The sequence below is a fragment of the Nicotiana tabacum genome, chromosome 2 (genome assembly GCF_000715075.1).
Source record: "Nicotiana tabacum cultivar K326 chromosome 2, ASM71507v2, whole genome shotgun sequence".
Taxonomy (NCBI): domain Eukaryota; kingdom Viridiplantae; phylum Streptophyta; class Magnoliopsida; order Solanales; family Solanaceae; genus Nicotiana; species Nicotiana tabacum.
In genome coordinates this window covers 101958296-101972415 of record NC_134081.1, presented here as the reverse complement: position 1 = coordinate 101972415, position 14120 = coordinate 101958296, and the positions used below count along the sequence as shown (strand labels likewise).

The 14120-nt window shown below is 34.4% G+C and overlaps 2 protein-coding genes across 2 annotated transcripts; one reads left to right on the top strand and one right to left on the bottom strand.

Annotated features, from left to right (window-relative positions):
- The first annotated feature begins 4430 nt into the window (after positions 1-4430).
- LOC107800969 (uncharacterized) lies at positions 4431-11444 on the top strand. Its single transcript, XM_016624238.2, has 4 exons — positions 4431-4921; positions 5269-5378; positions 9657-9761; positions 10595-11444. Exons 1-4 carry the CDS (start codon positions 4555-4557, stop codon positions 11321-11323), a joined length of 1311 nt encoding a protein of 436 aa, XP_016479724.2. The 5' UTR covers positions 4431-4554; the 3' UTR covers positions 11324-11444.
- Positions 11445-13124: 1680 nt separating this feature from the next.
- LOC107800971 (glutaredoxin-C9-like) lies at positions 13125-13917 on the bottom strand. The gene has a single exon (XM_016624239.2). It carries the CDS (start codon positions 13731-13733, stop codon positions 13263-13265), a length of 471 nt encoding a protein of 156 aa, XP_016479725.1. The 5' UTR covers positions 13734-13917; the 3' UTR covers positions 13125-13262.
- Positions 13918-14120: the final 203 nt, after the last annotated feature.

Here is a 14120-nt window from a genome sequence, read left to right as displayed (position 1 = left end):
TGCTTGTATATTGAACTCTGTACAACCTATGAATTCTCTCTCTCTCTTCAAACTTTATTTCATAACTTGAAGAGAACTATGTGGAAAATTCCCCTTCACCTAAATTCTATTCTCAACTTCACACATCTCATTCCCTCAAGTTATTCCATGATTGAAGAGTATCCATTCGGGTTGTAATTTCCCTTTTATTTCTATGCCAAAATTAAAGATCTTTTATGAATTTTTCATCTTCCTATATATCCTCATCCCCATCCAATCTCTATTTATGTATGTGAAAGGTTATGAGCTCAACACTCCAAGAAATTAAAATGATTAATGGCGTAATTTGAAACCTTTATAAATTAAACTCCTTCGAACATTAAATTATACTCGACTTGAGACACATATTATGTTTCTCCCAATATTATTCTCTTGTATGTGCAATATAATTTTAATTGACTTGAATGTGAATTAACGAGTGTAAAAGTTGGATTATCAAAAATGTTGACTTGACTCTACTAGTAGTAGTATGTGAAAGAATTTGAAAACTAGATCTAAAATCTTAAAAAAGAATGAATGAGATGACTCAAATTCTTTATAAGTAACCCCTCTCGATACATGCCCGTACATACTGAAGTAGTACATCATATATCATTTTAACTCGGCAACTTATCTTATGATTGTCATTTGTAATGGGGGGACTTATTTTCTTCATTTATTTTTAGCCACAGCCAAATGAATGGAGGGAAGTTAATTAATAAACAAATTGATCCCTATTTTTGCGGCTATATATTTCTAGAATAGATTTTCAATTCGTCCAACTTACCTCCACTAAGCTCTATTTTTTTTTTTAATCTCCATAATATAATTTTCATTTTGAGCTTCCCACACCAACAAAATGTTATTGGGAGTTATATAATTCATTAAACAGGTAGAAAAGGCATCCAAAAGGCCCTATGAACGTTTTGACCTACTCCACTAATTAGTGTTAAGGTTTGGGTTTAATGCTCCTTTTAGGTAAAAAAAATGATATTGTATAGCGCTCTTAAAATAAATAATATATATATATATATATATATATATATATATATATATATATATATATATATATACCTTTCTTTGTTCTGTAAATAATACAAATTTTATATACTTTTGCGACTAGTGAATATAAATAGTTTTAGCCGCGGGCTAAAAGTGATCTTTGCCCATTCTTTTACAAGGTTGTCAGACCAATCTTTCAGCGAGCACATTTATAGGGATAGGTGTACAAACAATCATTCTTAGGGATGCTATTTAGAGATTAACCGATACTTATTTTGTCCTGAAATTTTGAACTAAAAATCGTAATTTCATGACAATTTAGGATATTTTCGTCCCAAAAAATTGAATTAAAAAACTAAAATTCAAGACGCATTGACTAATTCCTAAATAGAAGCCCATTAGAATCGTATCATTTCTACCACATTTTCATACTCGTAATCGTAAAGTACATTAAAATCCATGTATATTTCATGTTCGAGAGGGCGTTGAATATTATAAATTCTTATATTGGATATAAAAAAGTCATTGAAAGAGGCTCACTTGGTGCCTTGTCTTTTTAACTTATGAAGCTATGTGCGTTTTTTCCTCCTCCCACTTCTTGCATTTTATAAGGTAGACTACTAGGCTAAGCTTTTCAATTGAGAATAAAAAAAGCTGCTCTTTGCAATTGATATTAACTGAAACATTCTTTAGCAATCTGCAATGGTTCTTTAGCAAATTGCAAAGAATGATTGAATGATCAGTATTTGGCAATTAAGCAAATTCTTAGCCATTGGCTTTTAAACCCAAAGTCCTACAGCCCGGCCCAATCCCTCTCAACTGGACGTCCAATTAGCTTTCAAACCCAAAGTACAACAGCCCGGCCCAAAACTTTTCACCGGAGGGCTAAGTGCAGCAATAGCCACTTTTAAACACGCTATTTAAAATATTAGTTTATACGTACGTGTTTCACACGTAACACCCTAACTCAAAAGAGAAAGATGTAAATAAAAAAAAACTAAAGTAAGTACAATAGTAATAGTGAAAAGTGTTCATGCAATTTATGTCTTATTAAGATGCTAAAAACATCACTTATTTAGCTAATTCATATCATGTGTGCTTTATTATCATTGTTGCTTTTAAAAACTCTAAAAATAGAGTTTTTTTTTTTCACTTTAATTGATCCAACTATGTTTATATATATATATGACGATAAATATGAATATCACTCTCAAATTAATTTAAAGTACACTATACATATCTTCTTAATACCCCGTTAATAGATTAAAAAGAGTTTCAAATTACATACAAAATAGGCTAGATTAGATAAGGAGAAAGAGCATATGCTAAAATTGGTCGCAGAAGTGCCCTACATGTACTTCCTAGTATTTTTAAAAAAAATAGATGTGCGGGAGGTTTAGTGTACTTAAAATCATACTCCGTTTCAATTTATGTGAACCCATTTGACTGGGCACGAAGTTTAAGAAAATAGAGAAGATTTTTAAACTTGTGGTGTATTTGTGTAGCTATAAATCATTGCATAAAGGTAAATTATTTCCAAATAAGGAAATAGATCATTCTTTTTGGCACAAACTAAAAAGGAAATAAGTTCACATAAATTAAACAAAGGGAGTAATAAATTTAAATTTTTAATGTGTTTTTCTAATCCAAGTAGATACTTAGTAGCCAATCTTTGTTTAGGCACTAAAATCCACATGTAGTACCGAATCAGAAGTCTATTTCTACTCAATTTTAACAAAAATAACTTATAAATTTATGTTAAGATTAATGCATATGAGAGTATAAGAATAGATTAATATTTTGATAATATTTTCATTGTTCAATATTTTATATTTTAATATTCGTGTAGCACGAAGCTCCAACATGAATTGTTAATAAACTTTTTACAATTTGTTAGTTCATTTGATGATTTATATAATTTTGATTATAATTAGTTTTTTAAACTTTTGGATATTACAATTAATTTTTAAAGTTTTGAACGGATTAATATTTATGACGTTGAATTCAACTGCGAAACTACTTTTACTCTTCTTGATTATTTTGACGTCTAAATTTTCTTATCCTTTCAAATAATTATAATTAGTTGAAATAATGTAACTATGTTGTGGAGTTTAAGTGAGATAACGAAAACTTTTAAAGAATATTACGATAGATAGCAAATCATGTACGAATCCATATTCACCTAATATTTAGGAATTTATCGTGAGTACATAGTAAATACTAATCCAACTTGGACAATATGCTAGATGACATGATAATTTATCGACCTTAAATTCCAGTTCCATCCATTTTACAGTCAACCTCAAACATAGGCCTAAGTAATTAAGGGAGTTTTGTCATCTTGATTTTCTTCATCGAAAATTGTCAAAGGGAATACCTTGACATCTTCCTCGAGCACAACGTACTTACTAAGGTTATGATTATCATTCATATTGTAATTTTCTTCTCCAAAACACAATAATGCAGAATATAACAAACACCCAAGATCGCAATGACACTTCCATGAGCAGCAAAATTAGCTCAGATATTAATTATGGATGTTTAAGTTATTATCCAATATAATCTTCAAACTTAGAACCATCGCTCATATTTTTAATATTTTTCTCCACATTTGAGGAACTATCAATGTTGGGCAACATCAAAAAATTCATCAAACCCAATGCACTATCACGCGTCCATTGTTGTAATTGTCCGTTTCGATGATACTAACGTTGTTAATAGATACTTTTTCTCTTCGTGAGGCAACGGAGTAATAACAATATATATGGTGGCTAAGGAGTAGGAGATTCTAGCTGAGAACCTCTATGAAGAGAAGTTTCGAATTTTTTTAATTGACTTCCAAGGGGACAATTTGATATTGAAGCAATTTATAAGAAGGGTCTTGATATTATGGTGATAGTTTGAGGAAATGTTTTTTATTTCGACAGAAGCTTTTTTAGTAGGACAAATTATGGTGAAAGTTGTGCTATTTGATTTGATTATATAAGTTTTGTTCATGTGCTTTTCTAATCCTTTAGGCATCAAAATCCAGATATATAATACTTAATTAGAAATCTATTTCTATTATGTTTTACTAAAGTAACCTTTAAATTTATGTATTTTAGGGCTATTTTGGTCAACCAATATTATATATATATATATATATATATATATATATATATATATATATTCACCATTTACAATATATTTAAAAATTAGTCATTTCACCCAAACTTCAGGATTAAGTATTCAGGACATAAGATTAGAACTTATGGATACAATTTTCGAACTTTAGGATACAATATCCTCAACTCTAGGATGTCGTATCTTGAAATTTAAGTAAAATTGATTAATATTTAAATATATTTTAAATAACATTCTTAAAAGTACATCTTTCTTGGTATATCATAAACTGAAACATTCTTAAAAGTGGCTACTTATGTCATTTACACTTCACCGGCACCCGGTCGAAGGGCCCGAACCTAAAACCTTTCTTCCAAACCTGGATCCAGAATCAAGTATCCTGACTGAAATTGGGAGTTCTACAGTTGAAAAATGGATGCAAAAGCATTGGCAAAGTCGAAGAGAGCTCATTCATTACATCTAAATAAGAAGCATAATCCACATCATGCATCTAAGGGTTCTTCCGCTGGTTCTGGCACTTCTACTGCCGGTGATAAGAAGCCTACTGAAAAGCAAGTGAAGGAAAAACCTAAATCGAAGCTCCCTTCGAATTGGGATCGGTATGAAGAAGAATATGATTCTGATTCTGAAATTGCACCTCAGGGAGGTGCAAGTAAGGCAAGTGATGTGGTCGTGCCGAAAAGTAAAGGAGCAGATTATGCGTATTTGCTTTCCGAGGCTCAGGCTCACTTTCAATATTCTTCAGAGAGTATTCCTTTATATGATGATGTTTTAGATGGTAATGCTTTGTCCCACAACTTTTATGTATGCATACTGCTTTTGAGCAGTCTCACGCATGTTTAGATTCAGAAACATAGTTTTAAAACTGATGTTTCAATAATGATATATTATCTTGGCTGTACTTTGTCTAAGTTGTTGATTTTTACTAGTTTACCACCTCAATGTAATGCTTGATAATGTGAAGGTTTGTCTTCAATTTTATTGCAACTTAAATTCATTGCTCAGTTATTGTTGTTACACTACGAAATTTTGGGCAGACTCCCGTATTTCAAGTCTTTCTGTGGCTCTGCCAGTCTAGAAATTTCCTTTTGCAAAGTTATAGTGCACTGACTCAATATCTTTTAGACTTTTATCAGGGGCTTGGTGCATTACTCTCTGCCAAAGGACAAAGCAAGTTGTCATGGATAGCGGAAGACAATTTTGCAATGGAAGATAAGGCACCTCCTCCGACTAAGGTGATTTTTCTAATCTCAGTCAATGGGATGATCTTTGGTCTTCTTTTCTGCTGTTATTTTCTGGAATTGTAAGGATAGCAATTTGGGATGCTGATACCATTCTTTTATTACAATTAATCTCTGTTTTCAATGCCACAAACATTTAGGTTAGGCTAGAAACTTATTACAATGGTTTTGTTCTTGATTCTATTGTTTTAATAGAAAAACCGTGGGAAGGAACAAATGAACTGTAATCTTTCTTGTAAGCAAGCAATTTATTCCTCAAACAGCATTTCATTATATCTACAGTTACAAGAACTTAGCTTGACATTAATCGTGGGGTCCACATTATATGGATAAATCAAGTGAAGTATCTAAGTCACATAGATTTGCCATGTTACACCATAAGCCAAAAATAGAGGAATTTGTATTTGAGCCTATGTACTGGTTCAGCTCGTCCTTCGAAACAATTCTGATTCATCTCCTTCTAGATTAACCCAAAATATATACAGACAGAAACTGTGTTTCCCCGAGGGCTTTTGTTCAGTGGTAAGGAAGCACAATACGTTATGTTGAGCGCATGTCACGGGTTTGAACGCTGCCGCTGATAGAAGCCTGGTACTATGTGTAAGTAGGGTAGAGAAGTGGGCCCATGCTCCCCATGTGTTTTAAACTTGTGACTAAGGTCAGTCCAGCTAGCACAGGGTTTTGGTTATTTAAAAGAAAATAATTTATATTCCATACATCTGCTTTATTTTTCCACCCGCCTTTCTTAGCCACGTAAAAGGGTACTCTACACGAACATTGCATAATCAAGTTAAATCCACATAGCCTAAGGGACAAACGCATAGCTGATTTGCCACCACATATTGCAGGAACACAGATTAATATGTTCCTCATGACTTTTATGTTGATAACATCGGTTACAAATGGAAACATTTTTCTTTGCAAACCTATAAATATACCAAAATTTTGTAAGATGCTTAAAAACTCCTCTAAGTGAATTCAAGTTGATAGAAGTGACTAAAAATATCCATAAAATCAGGTGTATGAAGAACATCCATGAAATCTTTCTTAATCACTTAACCGGTATTTTTTATAAAATGCATTGTGTCTCCATATGAACTTGGGGTCTTATCACCATCACGTACCTTTGCAAACTCTTTCACTTCTTTTTCACTGAATGGTTTTTGTAGCCACACTCTGCCTCCCTCGCGTAAAACTGGTAAATTACCAACAACAACAACAACAACCCAGTAAAATCCCACAAGTGGGGTCTAGGGAGGGTAGAGTGTACGCAGACCTTACCCCTACCCCGGAAGGGTAGAGAGGCTGTTTCCGAAAGACAAAACTGGTAAATTACCATTTTTAAAAATTAGCCGCAACTCGGCAATGCTCTTCCTGTTGAAACAGTTTGGTACAAAACCATAATATCTCCTCGCTTATACCTATAAGATCAGTGACAATCTTCCTCCACTTTCAGCTTATCTATATGATTGTATCTCTTTGTATATTTTTCATTTTCTAAAAAAGTTTGATGTTTCTGTCTCCTTTTTTTTTTGGAGAAAGATTTCTGTCTCCTTATTTCTTGGCAATACATCTGGATTTTCATCTCCAAGATATCTCAGTTACCTCCAGAAACTCCTTCAACTTTCTTTTTGTTTCCAACTCTGACGAACTTCTTTGGTCCAGCCTTGTCCATGTCTTGCAACTTGTTCGGTATATGAACCTTCTTCTTGTGGGATGCCATAAGCATTCCTATTCCACAAGCTGAGAATTTGGATGAATTGCTATAATAACCTTAGAAGGAGGATTAAGTAATTAGGATGCATATGTATGCCCTATATTCCAAATTTTTAATGACTGAAAATGTCGCGTATGTCCTAGTTTGTTAACTAGAAGCAAATTGTTGGGCAGACATCGCAGTACCCACTGCGACCTTATGGTAGCGGGTGTGTGCTTAGTGTTAAGTTTTCCATATTGGCTGAAATAGTGGGATATTGTCTCCTTATATGGTTTTGGGCAACCTCACCTCACACGCTAGATTTTGTGATCGAGTTAGGCACAACGTCTATTTTCTTAACATGGTATCACTATCAGAGCCAGATTCATCCTCGTTCTTGGTTTACGCAAGGGTGTGCTCCAAATGTCCAGTCATATGCGTGCGGCAGGCATTTTCCACATTGGTTGTAGAATGGGTTATTGTCCACTTGTCCTCATCTAATGAGCTAGCATTCAGGATTGAATTAAGCCTAAGGTTAGTATTAGTATATACTCCCTCAGCTTCTATTTATGTGAATCTATTGTTAGTATTACTATATACTCCCTCAGCTTCTATTTATGTGAATCTATTTGATTGGACATAGAGGGTAAGAAGGAAAAAAGAAAACTTTTGAAACTTGTGGTCTTAAACGTGCCATAGCATTTATAAAATTTTTGAAACTTGTGTTTTAGATTGTATCGCTGTAAAAGCTTGTCATAACGGGTAAAATGCGAAATTTAAGTTAATTGTTTCCAAATTTAGATGGGCCATTCTTAAAAGAATGGACTATAAAGGAAATAGATTCATATAAATTGGAATGATGGGAGTATACTTTTATATATTGTTCTACTGTATATTTAGAACTAAGGAGGATGAGTCTTGGCACTATGATGTGTGTCTACATAAGCCAAAAGGTAGTCGGTTCAATTACACCCATTGGCCCCTGTTGCCTTCGTCCATGTGCATTCTCTTTGCTATTCTTTGTTGTAAGGTCATCTAAGCCCGAGATTTTTGGCTTTATCGTGGTTAAAGAAAAGCCAAGCCTGAGATTTCCAGTGAGAAGCATAATCTTTAGCTGATTGTTAGTTGGTACGGATCTTTCCTGCTATATCATTATTAGGTTGTGACGATTCTAATGAGTAGTATAATCTTGAGATAATCATTACATAGTTTTCCTGCTATGTCATTTTAAATTGTGACGATCTAATTTTTTTTCATTTGGTAAGATTTTATTAAAAAACTGTATCAAGCTCTGGGGAATTACAAAAAAAAGTAAGCTAGGCTTGAATACATCAAATTCCTAAATATTCTAGCAAGTCTAGCGCATCATGCAAATTAAAAATAGTTTTCCCATCCTTCCAGGAATACAAGTAATACATGCAATTGAATTTTACAATCTGAATTTGTTTCTTCGTGCCTTTTAAAACAATCTAATTTAAAAGTCTAAGCTATTAGTAGGAGATACTTTTATCTTTTATTTTGATCTTGAACAAGCCTCCTTACATGTAGGCTGATTTTCTTGAGCCAGGAACATGAAAATGTTTTTGTTTATGGGTGGTGATGAGATTTGAACCCAAGCTCTAATACCAAAAGATCTAAGTATCCAACTCAAAAATTAAGACACTCGATGAAGTGGCCTAGACGTTTTTAAAACTCTTTGGATGCGTTTTTACTCCCAACGTATGACATATCTACCTTAACATCCTCCAGCACGTATAATCTCATTCCTGAATCCAGACATGGACTTTAATGTGGACTCACGAGGCATTAGAATGGGCTTGCAAAATATGGCTTTTCATACCATGTGAACTAATATGAGCACCCAACCCAAAAGGCATAGAATAACTTTTATACAACAATGTGGGACAACTATTTAACAAAACAATTTCCTTATTTGAATTTCCATCAATTTAAGAAGACTAGTGTCAGACCATACAGACTTCTGGCAAGATTAACATGAAGAATTTTACTTTTATCTTTGCAAGTCACCGAGACTTCTTCCTTAATCCACCTAAATAGGTGGTTGGTCAGTCTCAGACCCTGCTGATTCATTGGAAGCAAATAGAAACAGAAGCTGTAGTATGAAGAAGGAGGTGTATTTGCATAACCTCCTAAATCAAGCTATGATTGAATAAAATCCACTCCTTTACCGTATGGCTTTGTAACATGTACCTTTTGCTACACTAATATTTTCCAATTATCCATAGATGACTCCTCTGTATGCATAAGTTAACTATGCTTTATTAGATTTACTAACAGTTAATGTAGCTGCCTTATAAATTAAGTGCAAAATCTATCATTCTTTCAATGGACTGTCAAATTAGACATGCTTTATGTGTTTTGGCTCAATCAGTTGACAGTAAGATTATCCGCTGATGAAGGCAAGAAAGTTGTTTACATGCAAGAGATGCTTGCTCACTAGCTATTCCTGATGATGTGATGTGTATTGACGTTCACTATTTCCTGTGTTGATAGCCAGATGCTAGACTACCATGTGGTTAAACTCAATGATAACTATGCCATTCTTATATTTGCAGGCATCATTTCTTTCACTTGACCTGCATGCTCTTTCAGAGCAGCTTGAAAGAGCAAGTCTATCAGAGAGGCTTTTCATTGAACCAGATCTTCTTCCTTTGGAACCAGTATGTACTTTTATCTATGATTTCCTTCTATGTTATATCTCCCAAAATTTAATGTTGGTTAATGGTTATATATGCTGGAAACATGGGGCCTCTCATTTAATTGAGATGCGGCAATGTCTGTTCATAGAAAAGTCCTGCATTAGTATATATGATGCAGGTGAATCATCAAAAGATATATGGTTTCCTCTCCAGCTACTCCAAAAAATTTATTATGTTACTGCTTCAGTGTGCTAAAATAGCATAAAATGATTTCTCGTCTTATATAGTATGTATATTTAGCGACATGTGTTCCATTATTGAGCTTTTTTTTTTTTGGTAAGGCTTTTAAATTCTAGTCAATTTCCTCTTTACCCTGCAAGATAACCTTGTTTTCTATGTTTAGTCGTTTTGGGATGTCAGCTATAATACCTTCTCGGTTGATTAGAATGTGCTGCAGTCACACAATGCCTTTCTAAACTATCATGTTAAGTTGAATGCAGCATTACCTCATTTCTTCTTTTCATTCTGTAGTTTGTGTTGGACACTGAAATTTTGGCTGTTGTCATATTTAATGACTGTGTATAGTTACTGCTTGAGACCGTCTTGATGTTTGTGACTCCAGGCTGTCCATTGTAAATCCAAAGAAATAGCGATTTACATTACATCATATATAGAGTATACTATAGTTCAGAATAATCTGTACCTTTCTCGGCCTTCTAGCTAATAAGATAATCAAGTACTTTATAGTTCAGAATGTTCAATATTTGTGTAAAATTTTATTTTTGTGAATTCCTGTAGGATGTCTTTGTAGTATCTCGTAATCTAGTCTAATACATGTACTGCATAACTGGCAGTGCTCCGAGGCGTCGCAAGCAGCAGCTGAAGAGAAATGTCAAGGGGGTCTATCTTCAAGCAAGAGTTCAACCGCGGAAAAAGATTCCAATTCATTGACCTCCACTAGTGTCTATGAAGGCAACAAAAACAGACATCAGCATTCTGAATTCTCGCATCTGGGCACCACAACCGGCAGCAGTTGGCATCCAACTTCAGCTGATGAGCCCTCTAACCCTTTGAGTGCTTATGGGGACGAGGCTGGAAAATCTGAAGGAGCTGGAATAAATGATTCACTACTGTGTGCTTCAGAATTAAACACGAGTTCTGTTGCGAAGAAACCGTTTGCATTTAAGTCAACAGCTGCAGAAGCAGAGCTTGACATGCTTCTTGATTCAGTCACTGAGATTGAAATTTCTGAATCCACTAATGCAATTGATCAGTCTAGTACTCCTTGTTCCGTGGCACAAGCAGGAACACCAACTCCATTATTAGAAGGGACTTCATCTAGGTCGGAGGTCTCCAGCCAGCCCAAGAGAGACCATGATTTGGCTAAACCTGCAATATCGGATCTCGGTCTGGATGACTCACTGGATGACCTTCTCAGAGTAACATCCACGGTAACTAACAAAAATGATGGTTTGCCATCTAATGAGGTAAACTCTAATGCTGGTCATACACCCTCTGCTTCTCAACCTGTCTCCAAGTCTAAGATTATGGATGATTTTGATTCATGGTTTGACACATTGTAACTGAACTTTGGAATGATGCGTTGAGGCTCTAACAGTCTCATCTTACATGTTTGGCCTTTTTCCATGTTAAACTCAAATCACAGCACGAAATATCAAATTCTGATTTTCAGCGCTTCTACAACTCGTATTAAAAATCCAATTTGGTCAACTGAAGCTGTGATACCGAAGTAAATTCTTAAGGTTTTGTTTATTGCAAGGATCAGTAGTCAAATTGTGGAATTTATGGCGATCAGTTCTTTGTTTCTTGAAGAGAAACCCACTAGTAACCTCTAGGGAAACCTATGGTGCATCTCAGTTATTGCCCAATTCTCAAGTTCTAGTGGAGAACATGAAAGCACCCTAGTCATTTCCTGATTTGTCCCAATATGGAGAGTATTTCTAAAGCAAAGTTTCTACATTTGAACTATGTACCAGATTTTTCTGCTCTTTTCTTTTTCTTTTTCTTGTTTTGAGAATGAAAAACGAAAGAGTGAAGAAATATTTTCAAAATGAGCACCACCTTATGTTTGCCTTTGCCTGCTTGATCCTTTCTCCTTAAACCCTGTATATAGAAAGTGGTCTACAACAGTGATGATCTTGAACAACTGCCAATTTCTGCTGGAGACGTTATAGTCAATGAATATATTCCAATTCCAATTAGTTGTAATAAACTATAAGAATCATCAGTAATTATTTTGTTTTACCCGGTTTTGTTGCATTCCATTATTAAATAATTTGAGAAAAATCAATTGGAATGATAAGAGCCAATTACAATGAGATTGGGTGTGTTTTGTGTGACAGTATTTTTCACCAAAATATATTTTATGGTAAAGTTATTTTATAGTGTTTGGTATAGCAGAGGTAATTTTTTGAGTAAAACATTTCCACTTGTCTTTAGAGGAAAGACACAATATTTGTTGCTCAAAAATATTTTGTAATTTACTTTCCAATTTACTAATAACAGTACTGATCTCTAATATATCAGTATATATTTTTTAGATAATATTTCCATTCACCAACCAAACATCAAAAGTAGTTTTCACACTGGCTTCGTCATACCAAACACACTATTTGCTGCAGACTTTGAAATTTGAAGATAGAGATGGAAGATTTGGTGAGATCAAAGTAAGGGTCATTCTCCCCAATATCTTATGTTTGTTAGGTTTTCTTTTCCTTCCCTTTGTTTTATTTTATAGTTTGGCAAACGGCGTTGTGGAAAAACTGAACCTATTTTCTGTTTGTACTCTGAATCCTTTTTGACTTGTTTAGAACTACGCATTCCAAAAATCTTCATTTTTTCTTAAACTCCGTGTCTACGGATTGGAACGGACGGAGTAATACATGTCACTGGTTTAAGAGTGGGGACCCGAGAAGAAGCACTATTCACTAGTCAACAACTCAAACAAATACAAGTAATTAGGAAATTAGATCAAATAATATAACCTGCAACGACCATTCTCTTGGCTTTTTTCTCAAAAGCAGAGAGTTACAAGTAGCCAAATTATAATTTCCAAAAGATCCAAATCTCAATATCACAAGTTTATAGTTTAGAAGCCACTACTAACCAACTGAATTATTATATGCAACCTGCAATTTACTAAGTAAAAAGCACAGCACCAATCAAGGCGAAGGCTAAAACACAAAACCAACTATCTATATTTGAGCAGCTCCCCATTTTCGGTTTAACTATTCTAACCCCAACTTTTGTAATTGAAATTATCCGTAACTTTTTTATACAACAACAACTATGTCTTAATCCGAGTGCTCACCTCTCCATTTAAGCTACCATAATTAATTTGTACTCCGTTCAAGAATTTCCACATCTGCCAAGTTTGATTTATTTGGCAACGGCCAAAAAGGAAAAGAAAAACAAAAAAGAGGAGAAAGGAAAAGAATTTAACTTCAACAATTAGTCGAAATTACTAGTAGCAGAGAAAGAAAAAAAAAGAAAAAAAAGAAATCAAAGCCACAAGGCTCCAGCTTGTTTCAATACAGGAGTCAACTCGCCAGTAATATGAGCAGCCATAATCCGATCCAAACCTCCAAACAATTCTCCTCCGACAAACACCGCCGGCAACTGCAAACGACCACCCTCTTTCCGATCATCACTGCCGTCGACGGCGGCGACAATATTCTCCAGCTCATCAATAACCTCATTTTCATCTTGTTCCTCAATGTCATAAATAGCAGGATTAGCTCCCAAACACTGCAACAAACGTTTGACAACATGGCTCATACAACAACCTCGTCTACCAACAACTATAACAGCGTTGTCTTTAACCATGTTCTTCAATTCCTCTTTTGAACCTTTGACATACATAGAAGTACTACTGCTGCTGCTGCTGGTACTATGATTCATTTGGTTGAGGGGTTTGGGATCTTGTAAGGTTAAAGATAAACATGATGATTTGTAAGGAAGTGCTTGTTGCATGGTCAAAAACGTAATAATAATAATAAGAAGAAGAAGAAGAAAGAGAGATTGTAGCTATGATTTTCTTTAGTTTTTTTTTCTTGTGTCGCTTAGATATTGTACATAGAGATATATAGGATTATATGTAGTGTAGGATGTATACATAAGTCGGATGTGAATGTGTATATATATACGAGAGGTTGTAGGTAGGTAGGGGGGTGGGGGCTAATTATAAGGTGGTGGGTATCAACGGCAGTTACGATATAATAATACGCGTAACATAAGTTTGTGGCTTACGTTAAAATATGTCATCACTTGCCTATGCTGTGTATCTAAGTGTGGGTACCATTTGCTTACATTATCCTTAGGTAATTCTGATTATGACCTCTATTGTCGGTTTTATATATA

Bases quoted from the DNA above. Each gene is read 5' to 3' on its own strand.
- LOC107800971 (XM_016624239.2), bottom strand. From the start codon at position 13,733: ATGCAACAAGCACTTCCTTACAAATCATCATGTTTATCTTTAACCTTA.
- LOC107800969 (XM_016624238.2), top strand. From the start codon at position 4,555: ATGGATGCAAAAGCATTGGCAAAGTCGAAGAGAGCTCATTCATTACAT. The intron at 5,379-9,656 runs GTGATTTTTCTA...TTATATTTGCAG, and splicing joins AGGCACCTCCTCCGACTAAG to GCATCATTTCTTTCACTTGA. The intron at 9,762-10,594 runs GTATGTACTTTT...CATAACTGGCAG, and splicing joins ATCTTCTTCCTTTGGAACCA to TGCTCCGAGGCGTCGCAAGC.